This window comes from Monodelphis domestica, chromosome 3 (assembly GCF_027887165.1).
Source record: "Monodelphis domestica isolate mMonDom1 chromosome 3, mMonDom1.pri, whole genome shotgun sequence".
Taxonomy (NCBI): Eukaryota; Metazoa; Chordata; class Mammalia; order Didelphimorphia; family Didelphidae; genus Monodelphis; species Monodelphis domestica.
The window spans coordinates 171,972,754-171,986,174 of NC_077229.1; the positions used below are offsets into that span (position 1 = coordinate 171,972,754).

Below are 13,421 nucleotides of genomic sequence, written 5' to 3' on the forward strand. Positions count from 1 at the left end.
ATAAATAAATCTAAAGGTTCCCTATTGTCTCTAGGGTGGAACAAAAGCTCCTGTCTTAACTTTTAAAGTCTTCCACAACCTGGTCCCAACCTACCTCAACTACAACCTTATTCTGGTCCTTTCTGTACTCTATAGTCTAGTCAAACTGGGCTCTTGGTTCTTCATACATGGAACTCAAAATCTCAATTCTATCTTTCTGTTCTACTGCCCCAGTGCCTGAAATATATTCACAGCTCATCTCTATCTCTTAAAATTCCTTGATACCTTCACAATTCTGTTCAGGGACACATTCTGCATGATGTCTTTTCTGTTGGAATAAGACATGGTCTTTTTGGCCCTTGATGGCAAAATCAGAAGTCAGGAAAAGAAGTTGCAAGGAGGCAAATTTAGAATGCATGCCAGGCTAAATGTACGACAAGAAAAACTTTCTAACAATTAGAACTATTGAAAACATGTCTAAGCCAGCTTAACGTTAACGAGTGCACAAGGAGATTTTAAAGGAGAGAGTTCCTGGTCAATTTTCAATGAGAGCAATGAATCATAATTTAGGTATGGATTAGACTAGCTGGCTTCTGAGATCCTTTCCAACTATGAAATTCCATAAAAGCATTAAAAAAAGTAAAAGGCCTTCTCAGAGTTCAAAATAAGAATAAGAAGTACTTTAATTTAAAACCAGTCATTATTTATAAACATTGTTATGTCAATGACATGTCTGTATTCACAGTGACATGGGCTAAAATGTCCCACAAACTCTGCCAAGTTACCTGTACACAAATGAAAGAACATAGAAACAATAACTAGTTGATTGGCAAGGCGCTCCCTTTCAGATAAAACATATGAATTGCATAGATTCACAATTATGAGAAAATTCCTCACATCAATCTTTAGACATAACCTGGGTCAGTGATGGTAAGCCTATGGCACACATACCAGAAAGGACATGCAGAGCCCTCTCTGTGGGTACATCTATAGTCACTCACCAGAATTTGTTACTAGAAAGTCAGAGGGACTTGTGATGGAGCTATTCCCCTCCCCCTCTTCTTGTACCTGAGGACATTCCTCACTTCACCTGCCCCTCTGCCCAACAGCCCAAAGGGAGTGCTTCCTCCCTCCCATGTCTGGAATAAAGGCAGGCATGGAGGGAGAAAGGGGGGTGGGGGGGGCTTGGCATTCCATCTGGGGAGGAATCTAAAAGGTTTGTCATCACAGGCCTAGGTCCTTGTTTGAGGGTCTCTAGACGACAAGTACAAATGGTTCAGTTCCCCAATCATATGGGGCTAGTTTCAAATGATGCTCCATTTCCACATTCACTGCCTTCCTTAGAGTCTCAAGAGAAAAAGAGAAAAACTTGACCTAAACTGGCCCCAGGGTATTTAACAATCATACCACTTTTGTTTGTGGTTTGCTCCTCCCAAGTGGACAAACAGAGTGAACCCTGGGTAACACCACAGATGGCAAAGTGGATGCTGAATAAAGTGACATTGGTTCCCTAGAGACAAAGGACAAAAACTGCCTAAGCAAATGACTCCTTCCTTAGTAACTAATCTAGATAAAAACACTGCTAAAAACTCCTTACCCCCATTTTACATTTATCTTTTCCTCTCCCTCTCTTCTCTGTCTTTCATGCTCTATCTTTACTTACCATACCTATTTACAGTACCTTATTAACTCACCATACTAAATACTATAATGCATAATAATAAAGCTTGTTTCCTCGAAGTAGAGTCAGTTTCAACCAAAAATCAATTATTTAGACAATATCTCAAATAGCATTAACCACGTCAAAAGCTAGATAACTGAAATATAGTTCACTATCAGAAAATTTGTAGTAATCAGCTAATCAAAAAAGCAGTAAGTTTTAGGGGCTGTGAAACTTCTTTCTCTTAATGACTACAAAAAATGTGGAAATTTATGAAATCTATTTTCTATACTTTCCAGTTTTCCTGTACTGGGATATATTTCAACATTACTTATTCCCTGCAAAACTTTCATAGAATTTTAGATGTGAAAAGGCCATTAGTAACCATCTAGTACAACCATGTTGAAAAGGAATCACTGCTAAAGCACTAATGATACATAGACATCCTGCCTCTGTTTGAAAACCTCAAGTAAGAGATAATTCCCTACCTACTAATCCTTTTAATTCATGGAAAGTCAAAATAAAGTGATGAAATGAAGACTCCCTACCTGTAGGAAGTAGGTAAGGGATAGAGTAAATTTTATGGACTAGCTTTAAGAGGAAAGGAGGAGAATTTAGATACAAGCCCTAGGAGAGGATTCTGAGGAGAGAAGAACTGTGGGAGTTTTACTGACATTAATGGTCATTCACTATCTGCCCTGTTTCCACTGAGTTGCAAAGAGATTTTGCTTTGACACATTTTCCCTTGGCAGTCATAATCTCATGGAGAGATTAGTGACTCCTAGGTTTAGAATCTGCTTTGGAGTGGACTGTTTTCCCTGAAGTACAGAGACCATCTGCCAGTGATCCATTTGCCAGAAATCCACTTGGCCAAGGTAATCCAAAGATTGTCACTAGCGACTTCGGGTTATATAGTACAGACTCAAATTTACCTGTGAGTCCTTTCCTTTTTGTTAATCGCTAGTAGGTGGATTAGTTTAGAGTCAGATAGCTTTTGGGTTTTTTAGATAAGAGCAGGAAGATATAAAAAAGGCTTGAGAAGATCAGAAGAGCAAGTCCTGTGAGGGAGGCATAGATTGGAGGGAGGAGATATAGCTGGATAGATTTAGGACTGTATTTATTATTTCCCAACCCTTAATAAACTTGGTTTTACTGTTTTAAAGGATTGTGCTTTACTGGGCCTGGGGAAATTCTTAGGTGGATTGTATCATCTCCATCCATCTAGGAAGGTTCCTTATTTCATACCCTCATGTATGTTTCACAGTCCTCTTGTGGGAAGGAAGACCTATGTGGCAACTACCAATAATAATAAGGAAAACGAATTACCCTCATCAAAATTTTAAAAATTGACCAAAAGATGAGATTTGCATAGGATCATAATAAGCCTAGGAGAAAGGAAATCATAAGGTCAATATAGGAACCATCAGCTATGCAGATAGGAAAGAAGAAAAGTTTCAAATGGCTCTGGTGGTTACAAGTAAACCAGTTATAATTAACAAAAATTAGTATTATATGTAAAATGTAGCACAGATAAATATTTCTAAGTACAAAAACTTATGATGATTGACATATGTTCAATTAAAAGTTAAGTTTTCACAAATGATATATGCTAATATCCAATTTTAAAAATATAAGGCTATTCTATTTTTTTATTGACAAAAAAGTGTTAAATTTTCATTGGTTGAACTGAAATATTAAATTGGTGGTTGCCAGGGATTTAATTTCTTTATCCCAAAAATGACTTACTAAAGTAGAATGGAATTTATGGTAGTTTATTTTTATAATTAGAGGGAAGATATTAAGGAAGAAGAGAAAAGGGGAGAGAGGTAAAGCTCCAGGTTCTTCTGAGCCAGGTAGAAATTCTAAGGCCCCACCAAGAGAAAGGAGTCTCAAGATGATGGGCCTTTCTCCAAGGTTCACACCTCCAGAAAGGGCAAGGAAACTAAGTCAGCCTTTCACTCACCACAGTGACCAACTAAAAGGAAAGCAGTCTGAGGTCGCCTGCATGAGCTCCTCCCGGGGTCCAGTTCCACAGCCAAGTGTCTTCATGCCAAGTATGAGTGTCTGTCTTCCAGTCTCTCCTCCGAGTGACTTGTCTTCCTTTTTGATTCCCCTTGTGTGTCTCTGTTTCCTCTATTTAAAGACCTTTTTCTCTAGTCACCTCCCCTAAATTTTATGTCTACCAATCACAGCAAACACTCCTCTCCAGGACTGCCCACTCAATGTATAAAATGGGTGTTCACACCTTTTGTAATTAGTTATACCTTTTGTGGTTAGTTAATACCTTTTTTGGTTAGTTCACCTTTTGCAGTTAGTTAACACCTTTTTGTAGATAAAATGGGTAGATCTACTTTAAATACTGAGTTAACACTTTGGGGATTACAATCTAAAAATAGATGGGGATTACAATTTTATCTTCACTATCAAGGAAGAGCTAAGTACCTTCATTGTTAAGGTCAGGAGATAGCCAAATTCAGTCTTCAAAATAAGAAAAGGGTTTTTTAAAATTATTTAGAATATTTTTCCACAGTTACATGATTCATGATTTCCTGCCACCTTCCCTCCCCTACCCATGCTGACAAGCAATTCCACTGGGTTATACATGTATCATTGTTCAAAACCTATTTCTATGTTATTTATATCTGCAGTAGATATGATCAATTACATAATTTTCTTCTGCATTTCTGTTTCCACATTTCTTTCTCTAGATGTGGACAGCATTCTTTCACCTAAATTCCTCTGGATTGTCCTGGGTCGTTGCATTGCTGCTAGTAGAAAAGTCCATTACATTCGACTGTGCATTCTGTATCCATCTCTGTATACAATGTTCTCCTGATTCTTCTCCTTTCTCTCTGCATCAATTCCTGGAGGGTCTTTCCAGTTCACATGGAATTCCTCCAGTTCATTATTCCTTTCAGCACAATAGTATTCCATCACCATCAGATACCAAAATTTGTTCAGCCATTCCCCAATGAATGGACTCTCCCCTCATTTTCCAATTTTTTGCCACTACAAATACAAGGCTGTTCTAAATAAGATTATTTAAAATGGCAAAGAGAGTATAGAAGATGATCTTTATTTAGGACTGATGCATTCTCTATAGCACATGATCAAGGAGTGAACTACAAGATTCTAATATTATTAATAACTTTAGTAAAGTTGCAGGATTCAAAATAAGTTCACATAAATCAGCAGCATTTCTATAAATTACCAACAAAGTCCAACAGCAAGACTTAGAAAGAGAAATTTCACTTAAAATCACTCTAAACAATATACAAGGCCTGGGAATATGTTTGCCAAGACAAACACAGAAATTATATGCACACAATTACAAAATACTTTTCATACAAATAAAGTCAAATCTTAAAGAACTGGAAAAATACTAATTGCTCATGGGTAGTACAAGATAATATAATAAAAATGACAATTCTACCAAAGTTAACTTATTTATTCAATGCCATACCAATCAAACTATCAGATAATTATTTTAAAGAACTAGAAAAAATAATAAACTTCATCTGGAAGAATAAACGGTCAAGAATATCAAGGGAACTAAAGAAAAAATGTGAAGGAAGGAGGCATCACAGTACCAGATCTCAAATTGTAGTATAAAGCAGCAATCATCAAAACAATCTGGTACTGGTTAAGAAATATAATCATAGATCAGTGAAGTAAATTAGATACACAACACAGGGATAAATGACCTTAGCAACCTAGTGTTTCATAAAGCCAAAGATTCCAGCTTTTGGAATAAGAACTCACTCTTTAACAAAAACTGCTGGGAAAATTGGAAAACAGTAGGCAGTAGCTAGGTAGAGATCAATATCTGACACCATATATCAAGATAAAGTCAAAATGGATATATGATTTAGATGTAAAGAGTGATGCCATAACTAAATTAGGGGAACACAGAATAGTTTACCTAATAATAGATCTTTGGAGAAGAGAAGATTATATGACCAAACAAGATATAGAGAGTAGTGGTAGTTTCTCGGTGTCCAAGAATGACAATAATAGAGAGTATTATAAGATATAAAATGAACAATTTTTTATATTAAATTTAAAGGCCTTTGTAAAAACAAAACTAATCTAACCAAGATTTGAAGGGAAACAACAAACTGGGGGAAAAAATTTTGTAACAAATGTCTATGATAAAGGTCTAATTTCTCAAATTTATAAAGAACAAAGTCATATTTATAAGAATACAAGCCATTCCTCAATTGACAAGTGGTCAAAGGATATGAACAAGCAATTTTTATATGAAGAAATCAATGCCATCAATAATCATGTGAAAAAATGTTTTAAATCATTCATGATTAGACAAATGCAAATTAAAACAATGCTGAGTTACCACCTCACACCTATCAGATTGGTCAATATGGCAGTAAAGGAAAGTGTTAAATGTTGGAGGGGATGTGGCAAAATTGGGACACTAATGCATTCTGGTTGGATCAACCTCATTCTGGAGGGCAATCTGGGATTATACCCAAAGGGCTAAAAAATGTGCATGCTCTTTGATCCATTACCACTCCTGGGTCTGCATCCCAAAAAGATAATAAAAAGGGGAAAAGACCTACTTGTACAAAAAACACTTATACCAACTCTTTTTTGTAGTGGCAAAGAATTGACAACCTTCGGGATGTCCATCCAGCAGCGAATGGCTGAACAAATTGTGGTATATGTTGGTAATGAAATACTTTTGAGCTATAAGAAATGATAAGAAGATGATTTCAGAAAAAGCTGAAAAGATCTATGGGAACTGATGCAGAGAAAAATAAGAAAAATTGGGAGAACATTGTTCACAATAACAGCAATATTGGACAATGATTATCTGTGAAAACTTGGCTACTCTCAGCAAAGCAATGAACTGGGACAATCCCTGAAAGACTTATGATGTGGAATTCTATCCACGTCCAAAGAAAGAACTATAGGAGTTGTCTTTCACATCAGTGTATTTTTGGTTTTATTTTGGAGTTCTGGTTATGTATAACTCCATTCTTACAACAATGACGAATATGGAAGTGTGTATCACATGACAATAAAAAATTTTTTAACAATAAAAGATTCTGATAATTACTGGTTGGTAGTAGGAATTCTAAAAAGCTTGGACTCTTATAGGCTGACATTGATAATTTCATAGCCAATTAATTGGCCTTTTTTTAGTTTCTGCTCTGTGCTAGACACTGAGACACTAGACATTAAGAACATAAAAACCAAGATCTAGGAAGTGTGCATTTTTTCCCAATTCCAAACTCATTGTTCTGTTCATTCTGGTCTTCTTTGAAAGCTTTAGTAAGAACAGAGGCAATGTTCCATCTATAACTGCCAAGGATCACTCACTGAGCTCTGCACACAACAGCAGGAACTTAAGAATGTTTAAAAAATGAATATGACCAAGAGAAGTTAGGTAGCTGACTGGATTAGGAGCCAGGCCCAGAGGAAGTCCTGGGTTCAAATCTAGCCTTGGTCACTCCCTAGCTGTGTGACCATAGGCAACTCATTTAACCTCCATAGCCTAGCCCTTATCACTCTTCTACCTTGGAAACAATAAACAGTATTACTTCTAAGACATCAGGTAAGGGTTTAAAAATAAATAAATAAATGAAACCATGGTTTCAATTATTTTGATCATGATCAAATTTGAAGTTCAATCAATAATGAATTTTATCATGATCAAACAGGAGAATAGCTTCAAAGTGCTTAGCACAATGCACTATATAAATATTAGCTGTTATTGTAATAATTATTAAAAATGAATGATAAGTATCCTTATGGGCACAGAAAAACAGGGTACCCACATGCAAATAAACAAATTTTTAATTACACCCACCAGAAAGGGATGATGAGGATGAGGATAATGACAATTACAACAATAATAAAATATTTGCTAACATTTATACAGTTTTAAAGTTTGCAAAGCACTTCACAAACATTTCATTTTATCCTTGCAAAATCGTGGGTAGTTGTTAATAATTAACATTAGAACACTTTTTTCAGAGGCGAGTAGGGGGACCTTAAAGTGATTTACCCACTGCACAATTCAGACTTTGTAGAATAACAGATTCTCCTCTGTAGAGCCTGTAAACTGTGTCACTGTAACATCATTAATTAATATACAGCAGGGGAGATAAAGTAAAAAATAACATATAATAGGTTACTTTCGTGGCACTAATTTATAAGCTTTTTAAAAGTTTAAAGCAACAAAATATATATATATATATATATAAGTGAACCAATAAAGACAAGTGATCTATTAGTGTAGTCTCCTAATCTCTCAGTAATTTACCTGAAAATTAGAGTTTCCAAGTAGTTTTTCTTCAATTTACTGTTTGTTTTTACAGTTTCCTCTTCACATAAACCTGGTATTTCCTTAAGTATAATACACTGTCTCTGCTTAGACTATACATCTGTGTTTGCTTAACAAATAGATTCAAGTGTTGCACAATAAATGTATCTTTTTATGCACCTGCCCTGGGATTGATTACTTGTAATATAAAAGGATCAGAACAAGGAGGAGATTGGCCAACAGTGACCACCCCCAATAATACTTCTTTTACAACCTGACTTAAAAGGATTAGAGAAAGATTATCCCTTTGCCTTAAGAAAATACCATCTATTAAATACGGGGGGAAATAGCTGAAAAGTAAAATCAACTGGCACTCAACTAAAAATTCTGAGCTTTGAGGTATATTTTTTCAATGAAAGAGTTCACAAAAATATATAGTCTGTATTAAATTATGAATAGTGTTTCCATACAATATTAAAATAGTTCACATTTCTTACCTTAAGGTAGCAGTGTGCATAGCAGTTATGTAGCAGGTTGTCAGAAGGCTGGCTAAGACTACTGACTGTGTGTACCAACTGTTCAGCATACATAGGCACAGAATGTTCCAAATTAATTTTATCTACAAGTATCTGAATACAAGGCAAAGGCCGTAATGGCTGAAAGTTTGTAGAATTCATGAAGCTACTGGAGTTCTAAAAAAAAAATAGTATATACAGTTCAATTTATATTTTAGAACTATAGAACTTATTCAAACAACAAATTACACACCTGCATTTGTGCCAGGAACTATGCTGAGGATGCAAAAAAGTGGCAAGACAGTCCGTAACAATCAATGTATCAATGAAAAGCTTTAGATTACTTCAATTTCCAGTAGTATCACATTATTTCAAAATTAAACTGAGGCAGTATGGTATAATCAAAAGGGTACTAGATTTAACATCAGATAACAGATTTTAATCTTGGCTTTCATATTATTTATCAAAAGGCAAGTCACTTAATTGCCCTGAGTCTTGATTTCATCATTTCTAAAATGAAAATAACATAATTCTATCCCTTCCTATAGTGTGCAGAAATTGCTTTATACATTTTAGAATACTATATTAGAGACATAACTATAGAAGAAGCACAGTATTTAGTCTCAAACACATGGTGCTTAAGAGCAAAGGAATCAAACTCATTATAATAGGCCCTACTGGTATAGCCCAAACCAGATTAAAATATAATTGGGAAATGTTTAACAAAATAAATAAAAATATAATACAGCACAGATGACATTAATTTGTGGTGTTCTAAGTCAATACATGTTGGCAAAGATTCATTTCTATTTGAGTTTGTAGCACTATTTTAGAGGATTCCAAATTACCATAAATTGACCTCAAGAAGTGCAAACGAAATTATCAATGAGGTCCTTAGAATACATGAGAAATAACTAAACCAACCTGACTTCAAAGAAATAGCTTAATTTTAACCTTCTCACAACCCAATTTTCTGCAACAGCTCTAGTTGCTTTCACTATAGAAGTTAAGGAATATCCATTTCAGGATATGAGCCAGGAAGAAAGCCATGAAAGTGGCAAATGATACCACAACAGCAGCCTCTGGCCAATAATTCAATGAAAATTCTCATAGAATAGAATTTAAATGCAACTAAATATTAAAGTTATCAGAAATGATGGCAACACTGAAAACTACTGCAATTATTTAAATACAAATGAAACCTGATCACTTCATATTGTAATAAACATCAAAGCATACATTTTAATAAATGTTTCCGTAGATTTGTGAAAAGATCAATAAAGGGATATTTGTATATTTTCACAGGTACTTATCTCCTTATGTCTTTCTGAGCAACACTGAGAAAGCCAGAGAATATGATAGTCAAAGGTTTAACAATAAACTCCTAAAGCTCCAGGACTGTTGCTTCCACCTCTTATAGGTGCTAAGTGCTTAAAATGACCTTTAAAAAGGTCCTGCTTATTTTAGTAAAAATATATGCAACTACATATCTAAACAGATAGAAAAGTGAACACTAACAAAGAGAGAAGATCAATGAGCAGAAGAAGATGAAAGTTCTTCACCACCAACAGAAGGCCTTGGGGAATTTCTGTATTTGATTAAGCTATCTTCAAAAACTTTCCCCCTCAGACAAAGACCATGAGTATGGAACATTCCAAAAGAGTAGAGCTGACATCCTTATGGTTTAGTAATGTAGCTCCAGAATTTCTATATGGTTATCTATGACATAAAAACAATTTTTACCTCTTCTCTTTTCCTGATGAAAATGACTAAAAATCTAGCAGCTGCTTTGAGGATGAAAATTTCACATTTAGATAGACCTAATCAGACCTTCTTGAGGCCCATGCTTTTTAAAACACAATATATCATTAATACTATGAATGTATTAGTTCAAAATTCCTATCATACGTCTTTGATAATTCTTAGTGTAAAAGATCACTATTCAGTAATATTTTATTATCATAACATTTATAAGTATTACATATTAACATATTACATATATTAGAATAACAAAAATGGTATACATAGTTTAAAATGCTGCATTTGAAACATAAAACAAAAATACACACAGAAAAATAAGTTATCAATATTGTCCTACCTTTTCACCCATAATAACAGGAAGTAAATGACCTAATAAGTTGAATTCGGCCATGAAAACTGTAACAGTACATTTAAGAATAGTAACACAAGTGAGTCGAGTGGGAATATATTCCTCCAGAGATGCCACTTCTTCAGTGTTAGGTATGGTTCTAGTTTCATCTCCAACATCTAAAATATAATAAAAATTCAGTCCAGCAAACAAAATAGAAGGTGGAAAATTTCTGTCAATTATTTCCTTATAAAAAAGACTAATTTTTTTCTGTAACTGTGGTAGAATTTTTTTATTACTAAAAAATTATTTTCCCAAAGCTATTTGTATAGGATATCCATGAAGACCTGAAATTATTTTTTCATTTACAAACACCAATTATACAATAAAAACTAGACTACTTAGATCCAAACTAATTTTCACTGAGCTGAACTCATTTTTTTTTAATTAAGGTTTTAGACTCTCAATTTTTTTACTAAACACGCTCCTTTCCAGCTGACTACAAACAAGACCAAGGCTCCCATATCCTTAAAAACAAAAACAAAAACAAACAAAAAAAACCTTTCACTAAATTCTACCATGTTCCTTCAGCATTTACCCTTTCTCTGTCAAACTTATAGAAAAAGATTCTTTTCCCTTCTGTCTCCACTTTTTTTTCCCTCTTATTTCTGGACCCTGAATATTGTGGTTTCTGACCATAATACTCAACTGAAATTGACTTCTTCAGTTTCCAATGATCTCTTAATTTGCAAATCTAATAGCTTTTTCTCAAACCTCATCCTTCTTGAGCTCTGCTCAGCACAGAGTACCCTCTCCCCCCAGATACTCATTGATCTCTAAGTTTTTGTGATACTGCTCTCTCATGATCCTTCTCCTACCTGTCCAAACATCCTTTCTGCATCTTCTTTGCTAGATATTCATATATACCAGGTTCCCTCGTTCATTAGATACATAATACTCTTTGTGACATGACTCCAGCATATTTTGTCAGCTTAAATATACATTATTTCTTTGCACACATTTAGTCTCATCATACGGGTAATGTTGCTTTTCATCATACTCCTATTTGGAGTACTGTAAGGCTCAAATGAGATAATAGATATAAAGAACTCTGTAAACCTTAAAGTACAATATACATGTAAGTTATTGTTATTAGTATCATTATCATCATCATTATTAGCTTTCAGTCACCAAGTTTCTGTTCAGATGATCATCTCATTCTTTCAGTTTTATATGGTATTCTTGTTGAGCTAAAGTAATATTTATAGAGCAGTAACACAGGGGTGAGCAAGTAAATGTTTAACAGGACTTGTAAAATGAAAAAAAAAACATAAGCACATGTGTTTTTAAGCTCAATGTGCATTATTAATACTTTCTTAAAGTGTTTAAATAAGCCTTGATATATAACGACTGCCAATTTCTGAAGTACGAATGCTTACACTGAAAATTTAATTGCTCTCACAAGCAGGTTAAGGCTTACTCCAGCACACTCCATTCCTATGTCCCAAATCTATGCTGTCCTTCATGCTTGGAATGTTCTTCCTCCACATCTACATTTCCTGAAATACCTTGTTTCCTTCCAGATTAAATTCAAGGGGGCAGTTAGGTGGCTCAGTGGATACCGAGCCAGGCATGGAGATGGGAGGTTCTGGGTTCAAATCAAATCAAAGTTTTTAAAAATTTGTTAAACTAAAGAACCATCTTTTACACACAGGTATTTTGTGGTTCCCCTCAATTATTTATGTCTCCCTCCAAAAGTTATGTTACAGATATATGTATGTTTTATACATATATATTTACATGTATATTGTTAGACTATAACAGAATATATTAGAATATAATATAATAGAATATATGTTAGTATATTGCTAGAATATAAACTCCAAGGAACTTTTTTCTTTATATTTCTAAGACACAAAGAAGATGATTAATGTGATGACACAAAGAAGATGATTAATGAATGCTTGTCAATCAGTTAATTAGGAGTTCTTTGACTAGGATTGGGAACTTTGGGTCAAAAGTTATAGAATTTTTAGTTATCATTAAGAATGTTTAAGAACAGGAGGCAGCTGGGTGGCTCAGTGGATTGAGAGTCAGGCCTAGAAATAGGAGGTCCTAGGTTCAAATCTGGCCTCAGACACTTCCCAGCTGTGTGACTTGACCCCCATTGCCTAGTCCTTACCATTCTTCTGCCTTGAAACCAACATTCAGTATTGATTCCAAGACAGAAGGTAAGGATTTTTAAAAATAATAATATTTAAGAACAACTCTAATTCTTTTCCATAATGATAGAACTAATTCATTGCTCACCAAGAGTAAATAAGTATGTCCTTCCAATATAGATCTTCCAATACTAGGAACTCTGATCTTCTTTCATCTGTTAAAATTATCTGAGTGTTGTTTTAATTCATATTGCTGTCCTTATAGTTATTTGACAATCTTTTCATATGGGCACCTATAATTTATTCTCATCTTTTGAACATTTTGCAAATGACACGTATGCAGCAACTATGGTCAGTGCCAAAGGAGCAGTTAGCTTACAACTGAGCCAACATCCAGATCAGAAGGGGGAAATGGAAGTTTCTGTGGTAGAAGAAAGAATCAGAGTAGGAAATTATTGGAGAATATGGTAGATATGGTTGTGCAGAAGATAAGTCTCTTGACTGACCATTATGGGAAATGTGAGATGTGACCTATCTTCCTACCTCCGAACTGAATAAAACCTCTTAGTTTGAGATCAGTGTGTCAAACTTTGGAGACCACTGACCTGGAGACAAACTATAATAACACTGAAGTATATGTACAAATAAATAAATTAAATTAAATAAATAAAGGCTACACAAACAATGAGAGGAATCAAAATAGGCAACAGAGGAAGTGGCGCTTTAGGTA

At 34.5% G+C, this 13,421-nt stretch overlaps 1 protein-coding gene across 8 annotated transcripts in view; it reads right to left on the bottom strand.

Annotated features, from left to right (window-relative positions):
* Positions 1 to 13,421, bottom strand: part of VPS13B (vacuolar protein sorting 13 homolog B) — a 1,055,144-nt gene that overhangs the window by 901,539 nt on the left and 140,184 nt on the right. For 7 of the 8 annotated variants that reach the window (XM_056820764.1, XM_056820763.1, XM_056820760.1 and 4 more), the window contains 2 exons: positions 10,539 to 10,708; positions 8,423 to 8,617 (listed from right to left, as the gene is read on the bottom strand). In XM_056820764.1, coding sequence (XP_056676742.1) covers positions 8,423 to 8,617; positions 10,539 to 10,708 — 365 coding nt within the window. Of the gene's footprint in view, positions 1 to 8,422; positions 8,618 to 10,538; positions 10,709 to 12,839; positions 13,082 to 13,421 lie in introns of those variants that run through there. The other variant, XM_056820767.1, reaches the window with a different exon arrangement.